At 41.7% G+C, this 19,767-nt stretch overlaps 1 protein-coding gene across 2 annotated transcripts in view; it reads right to left on the reverse strand.

The window, feature by feature from the left end:
* The window catches only part of LOC122401966, a 114,990-nt gene that overhangs the window by 53,538 nt on the left and 41,685 nt on the right, over positions 1-19,767 (reverse strand). For both annotated transcript variants that reach the window (XR_006259485.1, XM_043404433.1), the window contains exons 4-6: positions 3,723-3,988; positions 1,382-1,562; positions 335-470 (exon numbers count right to left, since the gene is read on the reverse strand). Coding sequence is in view for 1 of the 2 variants with exons in the window: in XM_043404433.1 (XP_043260368.1) it covers positions 335-470; positions 1,382-1,562; positions 3,723-3,988 (583 nt within the window). In the remaining variant the exon portion in view is untranslated. The remainder of the gene's footprint in view (positions 1-334; positions 471-1,381; positions 1,563-3,722; positions 3,989-19,767) is intronic.

The following is a 19,767-nucleotide window of genomic DNA, read 5'->3' on the forward strand; positions in this document are numbered from 1 at the left end:
AAATAATCCCTCTTACTTTCGACGACCTTCCTCCATCTATCAAGCAATCAACAAATAGAATTGTTAAAAAAATTAAATGGTTTCTAATCGATGCAGTCGATGCATTTTTTAATACTAGGAAACGATGCAACGACAGAAAACGATGAAAATAATCGCACACTTTATTACTGTATATTAATAAAAAGTTAATAACGAGGGACACGTAGAATGTTGGGTGATTTTTTTTCGGTCCAGCTTTATACGAAAGGCGGGCTAAAGCGTCTCGGCCAATATAAATCGCGATCCCTCCCAGGGCTGATCTTTCTTTCCCCGTGCAATACACGTATGTACTTACGAGCGTCGTTTGAGTGGTAACCGCGCTACCGTTTCCGTGTCGTATGCTGTCCTCCATGGCCATCATCCATTGTTGCCGTCCGCTTCGACGATCCGAGGAATGGCTGCTCCTTTTCGAAGAGTTTCCTGGCGATACCCTGACGACACACGCGCGCGCACACGCACACCGTGATTGTTGCTTCGAGTCATCGTTTGTGTACGCGGTACGGCAAACGTCACCGGGGATCCGCGGAAACGCGAATCGATCGTCTCCGCGAGGCGAACTCGGCTCGTCCGAGCACGAACACGTCCGAGGGAGTTCGAGACGCGTAGAGAGAAAAAAAAAAAAGGGGTACGGGTCGAGGGGATCGAGAACGCTCGAATCGACCGATCGACCGGTTCTCGACTTCCGTTCTATCGGCATTCCATCGACGACGAATCGAACGAACGAGGGGAGCGTCGCGTCGACTTTTTTTCGCATCGATAGCTACGGGGAGATCGATATTTCTGCCGATGGCGGCGGTCACTCGCAAGAAAAGAGGCTGCTCCGTGGCGAAACAGAAGCTGTTACCCTCCCCCCCGACCTGGCGTCGAGATTCGAACGAGACCGTCGTCTGCGTAGGAACCGGATCGATTCGATTGCCGTTTAACCCGCGCTTTTCAAATTTAACTCGCGAGGGGAGCTTCTAAAAAATAAGCTTGACACGTTCACTGTCCATGACCCGTAGATGGGTCATATCACTGTGCTATCGGATACGCCGCTGAGAAACCGGACAGTGAACGCGTTAAACCGTATGCGTGGTATTGCAGAATTAATGAAACTGACATTCGTGATTCACGATTCGAATATGAATTGAAGTATTACTTGCGCGAAGCTAGACAGGAGAATTTTAATGCACGAAATGCTCCATATTCCCGTGGGATGATGCGGGTAAACAACAATAGCCAGAATTTTGTATTGTCATCCAAAGTGTGTATCGTCGGAAAATGTGTCGATAATTTAATGGCGAGACCGTTCGTGTTGGACGGGTCTGGGCTCTGGAGCGTTCCGTCACAGAGATAAACTTACATCGGCAACAGAGTGGAAATGATCCGCTCCGCTTCTTCCGGCGGCGGTGGAAACTCTTGCGTGGCCATTCCCGCGGGATCCTGCGGCTCTGGACAGTCTGGAACTGGACGCAGCGCTACCAGGGCCATCTTTGCTTTTCGACCATTCATGCTCATGTAACCGTCGTCCTCGGATTGGTGTCCTGTCAACACGCCATACGATTTCACGGTGGTCTACCATTAATGGGACGCGATGCAAACGCTCGATAAAGAAAAGAAGAACCATCAAACTAAATCCATGTACAGGGAGTTCGGCCACCCCTGGGAAAAATTTTAATAAGCGATTCTAGAGAGCAAAATAAGACGAAAATCAAGAATACCCATTTGTTGATCGAGGCTTCGTTAAAAAGTTATTAACGTTTAAAGTTCCATCTGTAGAACTGTAGTTTCGACAAAATTAAAAAATTCCAAATCGTTCTAAATAAATTATTTTCAGTTGCAGGGGCCAATTATAATCATTTTTGGTTATAAGACATAACCCCGAAATCCTACGCACTTTCGAGAAAAAAATTCTTTTCTGAAAATATAATGTGAAAGTTAAAGATATTGGAGAAAAGTTAAATACAAAACGTTATAGTTCCTAATGCTCTGGATGACTGTGGTAAAAGAATTTTCTTCCTAATGGGAATTCTCTTTTAGTTGTCGCGAAAGAGTGACAAGCTTTTCTTCTTATTTTCTTCGAGTCAGACCAGAATGTACCCATCTTCGTCCCATACTTCATCTTCCTCTGTTTCAATTTAACAAGCACTATCGTTGCTAAATCCTAATTAGTACGTTTACCGAGCATAATTATCGTTGTAAATACATCTTCTCGCTAAATGGTTGCTAATTTACAACGGGACGCACGGGTTCTTACGACCTAAAGGCAAGTGGCCAACACGATACCAACACTATTCTTTTCCATTCTCGACACGCATCTCGGTTCTTTTTCTCGATAAAAAGTCCAAATTTTGTGTAATATTGTAGCAAATTACTGATATATCGTTGAATGAATAGAATCGTGTTAAACTGGTACACAGAACGCGAAAAAAAATATTTATTGCCACGTTTAGAGATAAATCGATCATCAGAAATTTGTTAGGAAGCCCGTTGGATAATTCATTTTCACCATTAATATCAGGGTGAATTTTTATTAACACTCCTGCATATTCCACTGGATAAAAGGATTCCAAGTTCAAAAGGAACTACGCGATGCAAATAAACGGTTTTCTAGCAACAGATTGTTAAAGTTTCAGCCATTGCGCGCCCTACAAACACAATATCGCGTGGGGACTAGGACAAAGTTGACGAAGGGACCCAACCTGTGGACGACACTGGTCATACATAGTAATGGGAGACAAAGTGAACGAATCGCGTCACGCTCACTAGCAACTCGGCGCACTTTAATTGGCTAAAACTTTAATTACCTTTAGCGAGAACATCGATCGTACGCGATCCATGGTTCCCTTCATCGACTGTAATACACGGACACGGAAGAAAAAAATCACTTTGATCTTCAAGACTAATCCTTTGATCGAGTAATTTCAAATTGATCGCGGGAAACTGGTAAAATATATTTTTTTTCTCAAACCAAAATAATTCTATACCATGCACTGGCAAAGTTTACCAGAAATTACTATTAATTTTGTACGTTCGAATTTTAGAAAAAACATAAATGTTCTTGAAAGTGATTTCTAATTTCCTTCGTTTATATTGTCATCGTTTTAGAGCGTAAGCGAATATCCCCGTTGCAACCAATAAATCTTTCGATTGCTATTGTCCCTCGATCTCTGCCGGCGAAACGAGTTAATAATAAAAACGTCGGGTGGTTTCGCGTTGAAACGAGCGTGATTCTCGAGCGTGAGCCCCGGCAAAGTGCTCCATTTCGCGAGGCCCTTACTTTGGTACCTCGAGCAAACTGGCCCGCCGCGTTACGAAAAAATAGAAGGCCAATTAGCGAAATAATTACGCGCAAATGGGTCAAACACGGTGTCGTTGTTTGCGTTTCGACGGCGAAACGCCAGATAAAAGCAACGTCGAGGAACGATGCTTATCCGCGGCGCTCCGTGGGCCCGGTTTCCTGGAAGAAATGCGCCTCGAATGTTCATTTTTAAAGGGATCGTTCGATAGGATCGAAGAACGAATCTTCTTTGCGCGGTTCGTTCCGAGTTTTTGGCACCTTGGCGCGGACCGCGAGCGACGATTGTGCGGCACGCGCGCCAAAGCGAGACAGAAAGTGAAAAAGCAAAAGAGCGAACGCCGGGGAAAGGAATAAAGCGGGAATAGGAGAAAAAGAAAGTTGGGAGGAGGGCCAAAAAAAATACCTAAGGACGGACTCTCGTCGTCGGGCGTGAGACCAATACTCGGTTCCGTGCTGCTTCCACAATCCCCGACGTCTCCGCCGCCCCTGCCTCCTCCGCCACCGCCGCCGCCGCCGCCACCGCCGCCACCGCCGACGCCGACGCCGACGCCGACGCCACCGTCGACTTCGCCTCCGCCGCCTCCGCCGCCCTCACCCTCTGTTTCGTGCTCGTCGTACTCTGAGAGCACTTTGTCCAGCAGCTCGATCGATCGTTGCACATCGTCACCTCTGGAACAAACGTATCGTTCGATTCTATAGTGATTACGCGTAAAAATCAGGTAACGTTGTTACTCGAACCGCTCGAATCGCGCGATTTTCGCCTACGATCATCCGCATCCTCGATACGCTCTCGCCTGACGCGTGGCTAACGATTTAGAGGCGCCCTGCTGTCGATATATATCGATTATATCGAAACCTTGTCGATAATATCGAAATCTTATTGACAAGGGTATTGTACCGCAGAGCAAGAAGGTCAATTAGAAACTCGATAAGAAGAATGGGGAATGTTAAGGTTTGGGCGCTGCACGACCACATACGGTTTCAAACTGTCGTACATTAAACCCGCAGTGCGACTGGTTTTATGGCAGCGTCAACCACTCGACATGACCGCCCTGCACGACAAGTTGCACAACTTCGGACACGTCGCATTTATCGTTCCAACCGTGGTAGAAACCATAATAATTACGGGCAACAATTAACGTGCAACTTGTCGCACGCCTGTGGTTCTTTCCGTTTGAAATTGATACCCGTGTATCGACGCTGAAGCAGTGTTAATCGATTACAATTTTAATCGATCGATCAAATAGAAATGCAAGTTGCAGTTGACGATCGACTGACGGTTCCAATTACATTTCGATTAATACTGTCCTGAAAAATGTCTTTAAATGATCTCACGATTTTACAGTGACCAGTCCGTCGGTATCGATCAATTGTGTCAAGTCTCGCGCCTGCTTAATTACATCTGCGATCCATCGGAAACAGAAGGAGCAATCAACTCGAACGTCGAACGTAGCTCGTAACTTTTTAAGAATAGCGTTCGATGAATAGTTAATAGCTACGAATCGAAACAGTTACCTTCACGATAATAGTAACATTAAATAATAGCTCATTCGTGACTGTTGAAAAGAGATATTAGTCAAGTGAACAATAAAGAAACCTATTTATATAATTAATTTACATCTATTTTTGCTAATGGAGACTTCTACAAAAAGATTTGCAAACGCTTCATTGTCTCAAAACAAAAGAGCTGCACCGTTTCCAAAACAAGTGGTTCAAATCAGGGTTTGAAAAGGTTCCAACTATTAACCGTTTCAAATTGAAACAGTTCTAAAATCGATACATCCATAATAGATATAACATCACCGACACTAGAACTGTTTTCAACCCCTACAACTATCGACAGTGTAACTGTTTTCAATCCCCGGTGGAAATATCGGTGTAACGCCGGTATTTAGCGTTTCGGTGGGAGTTTCTGGTCCGATCGGTAGTGGCAGCGGCGATGGCGACGGTGGAGAACGCAACGTGCAAGTCGAGGAAAGGCGAATAGAGGGAGGAAGATTGCCTGCCTCGACTAGAAGGTGCCAGAAGGGGGCAGAGAATCGAGAATTCGCAGAGGTCAGGGGAAGCTAGAAGGGGTAGCAGATGGCGGGAGGCGAACGAGTGCGGTGGTGGTGGAGACGGAAAGCAAGGACGAGGGGGGTGTCTCGACGAGGAAAGTTGCGAGGCGGCACCGACAAACCACCCTGCGCGTACTGACGCAATGCGGTCTTTGGTCGGCCGAGACGTAATCGCGATTGTTAATTACCGCGGAAACGCGACCGTCGACTTTCGTCATCGAGACGAGTGGAAAAAAACGCGCGTTTTGTTCCGAATGGCCACCGATTACGGTACCTTTTCCATCGAGAATCGTATACAGGGTGAGACACGAACCAGTCCCCACGATTTTTCAGACCCTTTCGACGATCTCACAAAAAAATGTTTCTTGTCAAAGTTAATCAGTAGACTGCGGATCTTCCTGCAAATTCATATTTTTATTAATAAAATTAATGAAATTGGAGCTTTGTAGAGGGTTGTCTCAACCCCTAGATATAATACTTTGTACCTTACTTGAAGTATTTCTTATATTCTTGTATATTAACTAGATTCTGTAGCTTTTTGAAAATTAAAATTTCGCAGTCTATTAATCAGTATTTAACCGACAACAAATTGTAGTTGCTTAAATTTAAAAACAAATTGGTTTTCACAATCATCTGAATCATATTCAACTTTATCTAAAACATTCCTCGCTACGCGTAATAATAGTTTAAAAATAAACTTGTTATATTTTTTTAATTTATGTGAAATTTTTTCCAAGGCATGCCTCTTACTGAGATGAATGTAATCGTTGTCATTAATAGTAAAAAGTATATACTTTGAGACGAGCATCACTGCCTCAAGCATCATTGTTAAGATAAAAAATTGTATGCCAATTTCTCGTTTATCATACAAAACTAAAAGTGTCTCAGACTAATTTAAAACTGAAAATAGATAATAAAGCGATTTTCTACTGGCATTATAAGGAAATACGAAGAGTTGATAAAGTGTTGTTTGTCTTGGTTAATCCTTATTGAGGCACAAAGTCTGAAACTTGGAACGCAGCGACGACCCGTCTAGAAATACAGGATGTACCAGAAAATACATTGTTCGCGTCAGAATGAATTGTGATGTCGTTGGTTCGCGAAACAATGCGAACAATCGGTAGAAGAACGGATCGCTTCAGCGAAAGAATAGCTGTTGTGGGTAATCGCTAGGAGCAACGTTTCAGAATCGAGCGCCTAGCTACGTGCAGCGCTCAACCAAGCTATTCAAGACTCATCAAGGCTTTCAAGACCCATCAAGACTTTCAAGACTTTCAAGACTTTCCAAGACTTTCAAGAACTTCTGCCTTCGAATAATATTCGGAGCGATTCGGAGCTTCATAGTCCCGAATGTTTCGAATCCTTTCGAGACTGAGATTCAAACAGGCTTTTTACTCAAATACACCGTAATTACGCATTTTAATTTATGGAAACTTTATACAGAACAATCATGGTAACGCAAACAAAAATTTCATCGTAACATCTTTCAAGGAATAAGACAGCGTGTTAATTTATCTGTTTGTAACATGGATATTAGTGAAATATTAAAAGAAATATTTTATTATTTTTGATTTTATGCATTAAGTACAGTCAGAATAGTACCTCGAAACATTACCAAGTACACGAGTAAACAGAATTTCCTTCAAAATAATTCTGTTACAACACGAGACTTTGATTCAGCAATTTTCTGCTCAAAATTATACACGTGTCTCCAACACATAGTCAAAATTTATGCGAATACTTCCTATATTTAGAAACGTTATTTTAGGTGATCCGCGCGTATCCCCTAAGGCAGTGTTTCTCACGTTGTGGAGCCCCGGAGAAAGATAAATATTCCACTTCATCACCTCTTTCATCAAATTCAAGTTTGTCCAATTTTCAGCATAATTGTATCAAAATTGTTTTATACCGACTGGTAACTTGAATGTTTCGGACAGTTTCGCCGGAGAATCGAATAAAGCCGTGAAGTTTGAGAAACACTGGTCCAGGAAACAACGGTACGGAAGTTAGACGCGCCGACTATTTTGTAATTACTGCAGACTGCGGGCACACACGTTTCTCATTCCGTTCTTCTCATTGAACAAGTTCGATCCGACGCGACGTACCGATCGGTACGGCGAGAGAACGCGTAAAATGGTAAGAACGACGCGAATGGACGGATACGCGCGTGCAAGTAGGAAAACAGGGGTTGTGCAACAACGAAACGTGTGAATAAATAAGCACGATCCCGTCGACGGAGACAGGGAGAGGGAGGGAACGAATTCGAGGACAGACCCTTTCAGGAGTTTGCCCAAAGCAAAATGTTCTAGCCGCGAAACAAAGCACGGAAATCCATCCCCCGTTTCATTCTTTTCCTTCGTTCCCGCTTCGCTCGCTTTCCTCTGTCGCTTCCGTGTTCGGCTTTTCAACGGCGGCACGGAACAGGCCCGTTGTCAGACTCGTTAACGTTTGATTCATTATTCAAGATCGTAATTGGCCGAAAGCTGAGCGAGATAAGGATCGCGGAATATTTTTCTTCTCTATCCACGTCGGACCATTCTTACTGTCTTCTCGATCCTTTCTTTTTCGCGCATCAAACTCCGTCCTGCGCCGATGCATTCTTCCGGCGACTCGTCTCTTCTTTCCAGACGTTCTCAACAAGTCGTTTTTCATCCTTGGACAGGGCTCGTCGTCGACCAAATCAAAGTTTTTGGCATTCAAAAGATGTACGAATACGTAAACTAAATTACACGAGATTATTTAGAAAACGTATGGAAATGAATATACAAACGGGCAGGACGTGGAAGAATTTCGAAATAAATAATAATAAGGGTCAGTTGCCCTAACATGGAATACGTTTCTAATTTGGAACATCGCGATATTAAAGAATCGTGATTTTGCAATCGATTACAATTGTCACTTGTAAGTCAAATATTAATATAATATAGAAAATGAGCACCTCAGTAAAAAGAAGTAAACACCTCCTAAATTGCTATTATATTTTAAATTGTAAATTACAAATTCATAATATTTAAGTTTTTATAAAAGTCCTGCAAGCAAGTGAAACATGTGTACAAAAAAAAGTATTCCATATTGGGGCAACTGACCCTACATAATAAATGCATTTTGTTTCGATAGCCCAAAAGCTGAAGAGTAAATAAAATAAAACAAAAATCGATTTTTTATTTCACTGGTTTCGTAGCGGTTATTTTATTTTATTTTTTTTAATCATTAATTACAATTTTAAACGTTTTTCTGTTCTATAGAAGTCAGATACAGACAAGAAATGTAGCTTTTGTATAGCGAATGGAGTTGTATAGTGGCAATGATTCGTACCGTGTGAGGGGCATATGGCTGCGTTCGTGTTACCCCTTCTTCTTCGCCGGACGCTTTTAAAATCAGACAAACGAAAGAATCGACTCGAGAGACCTCCCACCAGTTGCCTTATTGAGGGAAACTCTTCCACCCCTTACTGCTTCGGCCAACAGCTCAGACGCTGAGAGTTTAACAGGATTCAATGAAAGTACTGATAGGATCGAATACGTCGCAACGAATCTTTGTTCGTAAACGTATTATTTTTTTTCTTTTTTTTAAATTAACCCTGAGCAAACCACCACAGTCCAGACGTTTTATTATTTAAACACGATCGTTAGTTCTTGTATTAAAATAGTAATAATGAAATAATGAGAATAATACAATAAGAAATATTTTTAACGAAAAGTTGAATACACTAGGTGACGACGTGGAAAACGTGAAATGTTTCGAATGGTTCGACTGGTCGAATACTTCGCTAAAAGCGATCGAGACAGTAGGAATTAGGTAGTGCGGGAGTTCTCATCCCTCGTGCTTCTTCCCCTAGCCAAGTCGATTCTTTTATTTACCCGACCTTAGTTGTCGCGTATCCTACTATACGACTATCGCTGGAACTCGACATGCGACTCATCGTACGATAAATCGTTACGTCAATGGCCCCTATTACTCCTACCGCACAGAATATTCTAGCGAAGTGTTCGAAACATTTTGCTTCACGGTTGTCAAACAATCTCGTCAGTCGCGTCTTTTAAAAAATTATCAATATTAAAACAAACGGTAACTGCAATTATCTGCATATGAACTTTACCGATGGAATCAAAACGAATATGTATTAACAATAGGAATAAAATTCAGTCGTGGAATTAAATATTTGACAAGAAAAAAAATACAAATTTAATCGAATAAATTGCTATTAATTTGTTGGTCGTTTTAGTTATATATTGGCCGAATAAATCTTATCAATAAATAATTACTGAGTGATCATTGCATCGATATTGATCATAACAAATACACTGACACGTTACGAAAATGAGTTCACGTTGAAATACTATATTCTTTGACAAATATAATAAACTCGTTGGAACAAGGATTCGCGCGATGCACTCGATTCCATCGCTACTTGCATCGAACGCTACCGAACTCTGAGCACCTAAGCCATCGACCAGGGTAGGAAGGAAGGGAGGAAATACCCTTAAGGGAATATTTTGGTCTGGATGGCCATTTTCGAGCCAATCTTTTCATTGCACCATTATGCGCATACTTAATTCATTTCATTCAATTTTTTTTGTTCAATTGTCATGTTAATGTACGAAACGACGTCCCTTCGCCATAATACAATTTCTGATATTTTGATATTTTGAATTTCTTGTTAGTCAAAATCAATACATTTTTACATTCACGAAATATTCAGAAAACAAATCTATTCTTATACGTGGTCATTCCTTGTACGAACAATTTTAAACGAAATTGAACAGTGTACGTTTAAAAAATTATTTGCAATTAAGTCGTACATCCAGGGGTTAATTGCAGCACGCCGAAATCGATATTTTCGTTGATTACCATCGCAGATTCGTTATTGCCAGTCTACTTCGCGCGAACTTTTAACAGCGGCCGTAACTTTTCTAACTTTTCGACCAACTATTCGCGCTCTAATCATTTTTGCGCACTGGTTTCGGTTTCCCATACTCTCGCCTGAAAAGTTGACCGACGAAAGCTACGCCGGAACTATCTAAAATAATTTTCGCGGTTAACCGTCATGCCAACGACGAAACAACGGCCGACACAGTTACCGGTGACCCTGTTCGAGACGAATAGAATATCAAACGTTTGTATTCCAGTTGTATTTATAGAATACAATAGGTGTCACGAATATACCAACCCTCAAAGTTTCAATGTTCCCCGACTTCCTGCAGGCTACAATAAACTTTTCTATCTATACGTAATTCCAATCTGTTTAAAAAAAAAATACAAGATTTTATAATTTTCAGTTGCTGATGATTAATTTTTTCTCATGTGAATTTCAATTCTCTTCAACGTTTATTTAAAAACTTTCGTTTAAAGCTCATCAAGTTTCGTCGAAATCTAGCAATTTGAACGAGATCGTGTCGAAAGACACACGGTATATTTTCAACAGATATTTTCGTTTTTGTGGTCGGAACGTATTGTATGGAAAATTCGTAAATTAGAATTTCAAATGCGGAATAAAGTTCTATTTCGCGACAAACAACGATTCGATCGAGTAAACGTAACCGATAAATTGCTGTGCATTGTTCCACGTTGGTTTCCACTGGTCGAATGAGATTTTACTCGTCTCCGCAGAGGACTCGCAAACGTCATCGACGTTAGTTGGCGTACGCGTGGAAACACGGGACGATAATTGAATGCAGCCAGGTAGGTGGATAGCTAAGTATCTATCTAGTTATATTATATGCACTGACTGGCTACGTAGCAACGCGATTGCGTGCTTCGACATTGCCAACTACGATCGCCGCGGATGCTAATAACGTCCCACCTTCTCTCCTCCTGAACGTAACCGCGCGTTAGCTTGCCAGAAAAGAATTTACGTTGCGATCTCCCTTCGCGAATCGAGGAAGTATTCGAGGGGAGGGCTCGAAAAAATCAATTTTTTAATTATTGCACAGCGTTAAAGTTGCGACGATATATATGCACGCCTTCTATAAATAGAATTGAATAGTGGTAGCCGTGGCGAGCGAGTTTAACACGATAATTTCAACCCACGCATTTTTTACGCTATTATTAACATTGGTTTTACCTTCCATTGTGTCCGTTTACTGGAAGACAACGTCCAAACTATAATTTATCGAGATATCGAACGAAGTTAATTCCGTTTGTTTTTAAACTTAATTGCAATGCATTTTCTTTGATAAAATTGAACGAGATTACAAATCTACGAAAGTGAGAAACAGAAACTTACATATTTTTATCAAAAAGCACAGACAGACGGTATTGTAATATATTTCCAGTGTTTCAGTCCTAGTTTCTCTTTGCTTATTAGTATATGGCGATTGTTTAGCCCGATAACGTGATAATTGTAGCTAATATGGTAAGGAGAGAAAAGGCAAACTCGTGGTTACGAGAGCCACGAGCGAGAACGCTAATTTCCATTTGTATCTTAATTATTTTCGTTCGCAATGAAATTTTATGCAGATCGAATGATTTTTGTTTTGCCCCCAAAGTTCGTCTCGATAGCGATCGTCTAGACGAGAATATTCCCTTGGAGCGAATTTCAGCGTGAATTAATCCGAACCGTCGATCGACGCTGATCTCGTAAGTGTGCTCGGCGCGATCGACGATCGAAACGAGATTGCTTTGACACAGCGACACAGCGTGAACCGAGCTCTGCTAATCAGAAAACCTGAAAGAGGACGAAGAGGCACATTTTTCAACTAGACCGTTAAATTTCACCAATTATCGAATCATCAATTATCTTTGCAAACGAACCGATCGACTCCGTACGAAATGCAGTTAACAACGCGTCTCGCCTACTCTTCTCTAGCCGGGAATTCATTCTACGGAAAATCATCACGTCCCGGAGAGACGCGCTGTTCCTAGATTGCCTTGCAATTAGGACTGTTTACGAACGGGGCTAGGTGCCGTTTTCGATTAATCAAATCCAACATCCTCGGTGCAAATTCAATCCTACGACCCCCACTGCCTGGTGTCAGCAGCTTTTCTCCACGATCCAATCGGTATTCGTCGTCGACCGTGCGCGAAACCGAATAGGAAATTGTTTGAACATCTGTGTTGAGCGTCGTTTCGATCAGCGAACTCTACAAGGGGCGAGAAAAATTTCCCAAAAAATAATTGTACACAGGATATCGGGAAAAGAGGCTTATAATTCGAACCCGTTTCAAAACGGGACTAATATGCACGCTTACGAAATAAAAATTTTACATTGATCGCTAATATTTTCGTAAACTCCGTCATGTACGGGAATTCAGGCAGAATTCAAGAACAGTGGCAACAAACATCTCCAAATTATTGCAGAAAATTGCAGAAGAAGGGGATTAGTGTAGTTTTGCAAGCAAAAGGGTCGTGGACAAAATATTAAAAATAAATAACGTATTAAATACTGCCAAGTATTGGACGTGATGCAAAATTGAGACATTAACTTCTAACTGAGATCAAAATAATTCTTAGTATTCTCTCATACTTTTGGCAATAAACAATGATTTATACAAAACTTGTGATTATTAGTCCAGTTATGCTCCTTACTCTTACTATAGTCGAATGCAATGATTTTTGTCATACCAGAGGAAAACACAAATTTATATTTTTAAGAAGGAAAGACATTAATGTATATATACATTCGACGAGGCAATACTCAATTGCACATGCACTGTTGGATTTGAAAAAATTCTAAAGTCCTACAGATATAATGCTCTTTTGCATTTTGTCGTAAATGCATTAATAGCAGTTTTATGGACCACCTCGTACGTTTTTATTCGTTTGATAAATAAATGCCTCGGTGACTGTTCTCTCGTAAAACACGTCAACGAAGCAATTTTCGACCCGGCCTACGACTAATTTGCGCCGCAACAGATAAATTTTAATTCTCGGTTCGGTGTCTCTTGAACGACACGATCGACCGTCCCTCAGCTTCTGTCCAACAGCGAAATCAGACTGCGGAAGATTGCGAGATTACGCTCGGTTGCCAGGCCGGAGAAGATTCTCTTGGACAGAGTTAGTTTTCTCCGCGGAGAAGGATGAAGATCGGGAAGTTAGTTTTCACGGCTTATCGACTTGGCTCCGAGTCGAGTTTTCTCCCTCCCCTCCCCTCCCTCTACCCGGAAAAAGGAGGGGGGAGACAGAAAGTCTCTCACGCTTATCCCCGCGATGCGATGACCTCGGAGATGCTTACCTCCGCGTGTACCATCGAGGGATTACTCGAGAGATCAGATCGTGCCGTATCTCCTAACGCGGAATAGACAAAAACGAGTCCAAGTTACAACTATCCTAAGATAATCGAGCAAACGTCGTTTTCGTCGGCCAACGAAAGCTGTACTCGAGGGTTTCCGGTTTTTGGGGACGAAGAACATTCTTTATTCTCAAGAAGTTCATACCTACATACGTGTTCAGAGAGTGAATAATTGTCTTAACAAATATGTTGATTTTATTTTAAATTGCGTAAAGTGTTTGTTAAAATTTCAACTTTTGATACGAGACAAACAAAAACGCCTAAATATTAGCCGTTATTATCGCCACTAAATAGGAAGAGGCTCATCTGCGCTGTCGAGTCAACTTCATTGTTCTTGTCACAATAAATATTTAAGTATTCTTTTGTACGCGAGTATAGCACACACCCCTGTTTCAGCGAGTTAACACGAGCCAAAATTGTGTGTATTGTGCTCGAGATTTAAATACACGTCGACCATTTTGGAGACTCCACACTTTAATCCAGTTGTTCTTAATCTTTCCAAGCGCGTGGCACAGTTTAACTTTACGATTTAAAGCGCGGTCTTTTTAAGCCCAGGGTACAATTTAAAGGGAAACAAACCAGACACAGTTCCCCGTCTTCTACAATTATGCTAACAAAGATTCACTAAATCTTTTATAAACATATAACTAAATTATTACAAAAATAAATTGTCGCAACAGTTTAGAATAAACGAGTTTTTATATTTGAGTTCCTGGTGGTTCTAAACTCCATTTTGTTTTTAAAGCGTTGTTTAAAAAACATGTTGCTTTTGCGTACAAAGAAACTTCAGTGTCAACGAAATGAAATTTCTCTTATTTTAATTTTCAAGTTCCATCATCAGAAATGATTCAAACAACGTATCCAAGGCTTTTGTTATACTTGCGACTGACGTTTGTGAATTTACCGTGTTTAATTTGGTCCGAAGCTAACGCAGAAAGTAGGAATTAAGGTTACAGACATTGTATTGTTTCAAATTCGTGTGCGTTTCTGGGGAACAAGTGCGTGTTTACCTTATTTGGTTTGCCTTTAAAGAACAATGGCGGCCACGAACAAGGGCGCGAGACTCGAGTCAGCGACCGCGAAACCCAGAGACGTTCCTTATCTAAATGAAAATGACAAATAACGGATAAAGATACAAACCATTTGCTCGTCAGTCGTAAAATTAAAATATAACTTTCAACGAGTGAATCAAGATTTTATTTAGTTCGAGCATAACTTTGCCAATTCCTGGCGTTTGTTTGATAGTTCTCGATTGTATTTACTTTTGTCTCTCTGGTTTCGAAGTATCCCGCTGTTTTCCTCGTCAGGTGGCACGTGCGAAGCTCGACTTCGATAAAAAAGAGAAGGATTTAGACGATGGAAACGATACTCTTTCCAGTTGTATGAAATCGAGCGCACTCGATCGAGTTTCTTCCATCTGGAGACTACGCCATATAACATTTTGATACCACAAGGAACCGCTTATAAAGCGGAAACGACATACTGTAATATCTTCAACAGTTGGAGGGCAGTCTACAGAAAATGTCCGTATCTCTGACGAATAAAGCGTGCCATAAAAACCTATGCACGTTACCATTTCTTGTTCGATACTGCTCGATACCGACGGTTTCAACGAAAATCGTAAAGCATATGGGCTATTCACACGATTTGTCGTATAACGAAACGAAAGCTGCCATAAATCTTGACAGCGAATCGATTGGGAAACCAGGTAGTGTGCAGAGATCGAAAGTTGCCAGGTATCCGCAAAACCCTTCTTACACAGAGGCGATGGGGGGTTTAAGGTTTCTCACTTTCCATAATTCCCTCTAGAAATCCCTGGGTGTGTTTACATTCTCACGGATCACTTTGGCTCGACGTTTTTTCTTTGCGACCTTCGTCACGCGATATACTTGAGACTGGAGGTAGTACGGGGTTAATTTGATTTGTTGGCAAAACTGATGTTTGCATGGTAAGCGAGACAGCAGGAAGTAAGAAAAGGAAAGACGCCAGGATTTTGAATAGTCGAGTGCTTGTGAGAGAGACAAGAGCGTAGCCCTCTGGTGGCGAGTGCTAAAAAGAGTGTGTATACGACTATGCTAATGAAATATCAACGTTAAAAATTTTCAACGCGTATATTTAGAAAAATCAATTTCTTTTGATATTGCAATTTTGGCTACGATTCGCTGTAGATCGTGCAGAAACTCGTCAGGACTTTTGTTGCGACTTCTATTACTTCTCGTAGGAGAAACGGCGACGCGTATGGGCCGTTCTCGGTAACGAAGAAGACAGCGTTCGTCCAATCGATGGAGCCAAGTTATCGAAGGGTCATGCTCGCGCGAGCGGGAAAACGTAGAAGGGAGACGGGGAAAAAAGAGGAGAAAAATTTGAAAGATCGATAACGCGCCATCAACGAGGATTACGCTAAGCTTGAATTTCATTTCGACGCCCCCGCCGTTGCGGATACCTTGACAGCGACTCCTGACAACGATATTAGTCTCGACCCGATAATCTGCTCGAGCCACTAATTTCAGCAGCGTCTACAGCGCGAAATTGTTCCTTGCAGGCGCGGCTCCAAGTTTACGTGGAGGAGCGTCGGGACGCTTATCGACAACCGCGGCTACTTCGAAGCGTTTAGCAACCCACTTCCCCGACGTACGATCGTCGAGATTAAGCAGAAACGCTCGTCCTCGTTTCCGAGCTTCCCGTTTAACTTGTGCATTCGACTGTGCAACGCGTTCTGCGAACTAATACGTGTTATTCCAACGATTAACAATAATAACGTCTTTAATACACCGTGGAGGCAAGGTGCGCGCGAATAGAGCGACGCTTCGAGCGAAGTTCACCATCGCTGCTATTAAAAGCGACCCAGGGGGGGCGGGAGGGGGAACCTTTTTACGCTGGGAGGCCACAATTTATTTAAGCGAGGCCCTATTAGGCTGCACGCTGAGAATTTAACATACAAAGTGATTCTAAAAACTGGGACAAGTTGCGGGCTCTGTTCCGCGCGAAGATGCGAAAAAATTGATACGCCGTGAAATGTATGCCATAACTTGTCGACGTGCAACGGCGAAAAGCGCAATATGCACCGTGCACTTTTCCCTTCAAACGATACCGCTGATAACGTTAACGGAAGAGATATTTATACGCAAGAACTTTTACCCTTAGGGGAGAGTTTAAACATTTTTAAATTTGATGTATCAGTTTGAAGTGAAAATGATTAATGGATTAGGTCGTCTCGTAAGTTCCCAGAACGGAGAGAAACAACTCTCTACTTTGGAAAATTCGGTTCGAACTAGAATCTTTATTTCCAGGAATTTTGATCGATTCTCGACGAAACTTGCAACGTAACTTTTTTAAAAGAAAGTTCCATCGAAATTATTTAAGTGAAACTTGTTGGGAAAGTTTCGTAACTGTTTCGAACCACGCATTAAAGTATCAAAGTATAGCCATTGAAAGTGGACTGCTTTAAGAGATTTATTATCGTACGTTGTTCTTTTATTTCTTCTAACGTTTTAGTTACGTTCGAGCAATTTGTTTCAATTCCGCCTTTCATGACTGTAATTGCAGAGCTATTACGATAATACTTTCCGTTTTGATGAATCGTTGTATCTCCAGTTCCTATAAATTTGTCACACGTCGGTTACGGATGCTAACTTAACGCGACTGGATGTTTACGTTGTCTCTTTGTTTACGTGAACTGTTTATAGCTCAGTCGTCCATCCGAAGATGTATCTAGGTATATACAATTTATGCAACGTTACGTAAGAGAGCATGTTTTATTCACAATCGCAGAAGAACGATTCGAAAACATTTCCGTTTCAAATTTGTATCCTTCGTGCAAGAAGAGGTCTCCAAGATGGCTACTTTTTAACGAGTTTCCACGTAGTAGTTCCCCTAGTACCGGACACTTAAGCTTTTCTTTAACACTAGATTTACGGAAGCCGTCAATTTGACGGATGTCTGATTCCATATTTAAAATTGCAGAACACGTAAATATTAAATACATACATATTCTAATTAAAAGAAAAATCGTATTGTAAGGTAATCGTCAACATGAAAGGTATCAATAAATATACGTGCGATCAATGCCCGTAAATCTAGCGTTAAATCATTAAAAAAATTTAACATTTTATGCCTTCTGTACCGTTTTATTTATTTCTTTTTCGATGCATTGACGTTTCACAGTGGAGTCTCGATTATTGCGTAAGAGCCTCGTGCATCGAGGGTATCGACAAATAGAGGGCGATGGTCGCTAAGCAACAAGTAAGCTCGGAGACACTACTCGCGAGTCATAAGTAGCGTCGTGGGCGACTGTTTCTCATGCGATTGATTACCTTGATTACCACACAAATTTTCAGCCTCGATTTCCTCCAATAATCGAGGCTCTGCCGTATATCTAGAGTAAATGCGATTCGCCAACGGGGAGCGTTGGATTACCAGCGTCCGAGGCTCGCAACCCGTTGGGATAAAGCACGCACGCGGGATTAGTCCTCCACCGTTGAAAATGAAATTTTCGATATTCTCCGTCGTGTCGTCGTGACAGTATCATCGAGCGATAAATGAGATTTTTTTAACGATAATCGGTACAAATATTACCGAACTCGGGATATTTTTAAAGAGCCTCCACAAATGGTAACCTATAATTTCCATTACAATTTTTAACCCCTTGACGTACGACTTAGTTCGAAATAATTTTTCAAACGTGTACTATTCAATTTTGTTTAAATCGTCCTATATTTTACCTCTTGAATGTAAAAATGTGTTTATTTTAATATATAAGACTTGATGATGAGTAGCCTTATGATTGTGAAACTTGACATTAAGAACTTGCAACAAGGCACACTCGTCATTGTATGGCAAGGGGTTAAGTGATAACACATAATAAATAGATAATAAAGGTCTCGTCGGGAAAGGAAAGTCCACGGACAAATTGATCAAGGAGCTTTTAGCGTCTTCTGCGGAGTAGCACTCAGAAATTAATAGTTAAGACACGGGAACGGTCCTCCAAAAGCGTTTAGCTTACGTGGGTGGAGACAAGCTGTAATGAGTGGCATACTTGCGGAGTAGCAACGTGAACCAGCTTTAGATGCTCGTGTCGCAGACGCTATTGTGCATGAAAATTTAAGTAACGCTGATCTTTGTCAAGAGTTGCTTGGATATCGCCAAAACAATAACAAGTCAAAATAATATTTGGAAATTCTAAAAATTACAATTTTCTTTGTCGTCGCGAACACGAGCACCTATATAGACTCGAGAGCGAGTACGAACGCGTGACTGTCGACGATTCCGTCGAAGGGTTCGAACGGCTCTAGAAACTGGAAGGAGACTCGAGATCAAAGACTGGAACGAACAGGCGCAAGTGTACAGAGTCCGAGTACGGTGCGCGCAAACAACGACCTTGAGCTTCCCAGACGTCGACTCATCGAGAGGTCGATCGACTCTCCTTCGCTTACCCTTCGAAAAGGAAAACGGAAAGGCCTCTGCGCGCGGAGGGAACGAGAGCCAAATGCGTGGTTACGTGCTGGCAACGTAACCAGAATAATATACCGTACCGTACGTTTGACGCGCGCGCGCACGCTCGTTGTGCGTGAAAAGCGGAAAGCAAAGGGAGAAAGAGAGAGTGAGAGAGTTATCTCTCTGTGGCGGCGTTGTGTATTATCTAATTCAGCGAATCGGCGAGTATCGAACGGCGCAGTCGTTTCCGTATGTGGGTCAGTGGTCGATACGCGTGTCCAGCGTCGCACGGCACTGTGCGGCGAAGCGAGGCGAGGTGCGCGTATATAGGTTACAGGCGCATAAATGTATACCCGCGTAGGCGTTACACGTACCACCGGGCGATATTTCACTGATATTCCAACGTTTCAAACGTCACGAATGACGTTCGAATATCTAGTGGCTGTCAAAACTACCTTTTACACTTAGGATTTTTAGATCCTCGAACGCGCACGTTAAATCGAAGCGGTTGAAACAATATGGCGCCTGGAACGAGCGGGAAGCTTCAAGATCGTACTGCTCTTGATTAAAATTTATTCTGATATTTGACGAGTATATTGTAAATGTTAGGGTCAGTTTCCCTAATATGGAATACTTTTTTTTGTACACACATGTTTCACTTGCTTGTAGAACTTTTATAAAAACTTCAATATTATGAATTTATAGAGAATTTTATAATTTTAAATATA

The sequence above is a fragment of the Colletes gigas genome, unplaced genomic scaffold (genome assembly GCF_013123115.1).
Source record: "Colletes gigas isolate AHSC1104 unplaced genomic scaffold, ASM1312311v1 Colletes_gigas_Sc00030, whole genome shotgun sequence".
Lineage (NCBI taxonomy): Eukaryota > Metazoa > Arthropoda > Insecta > Hymenoptera > Colletidae > Colletes > Colletes gigas.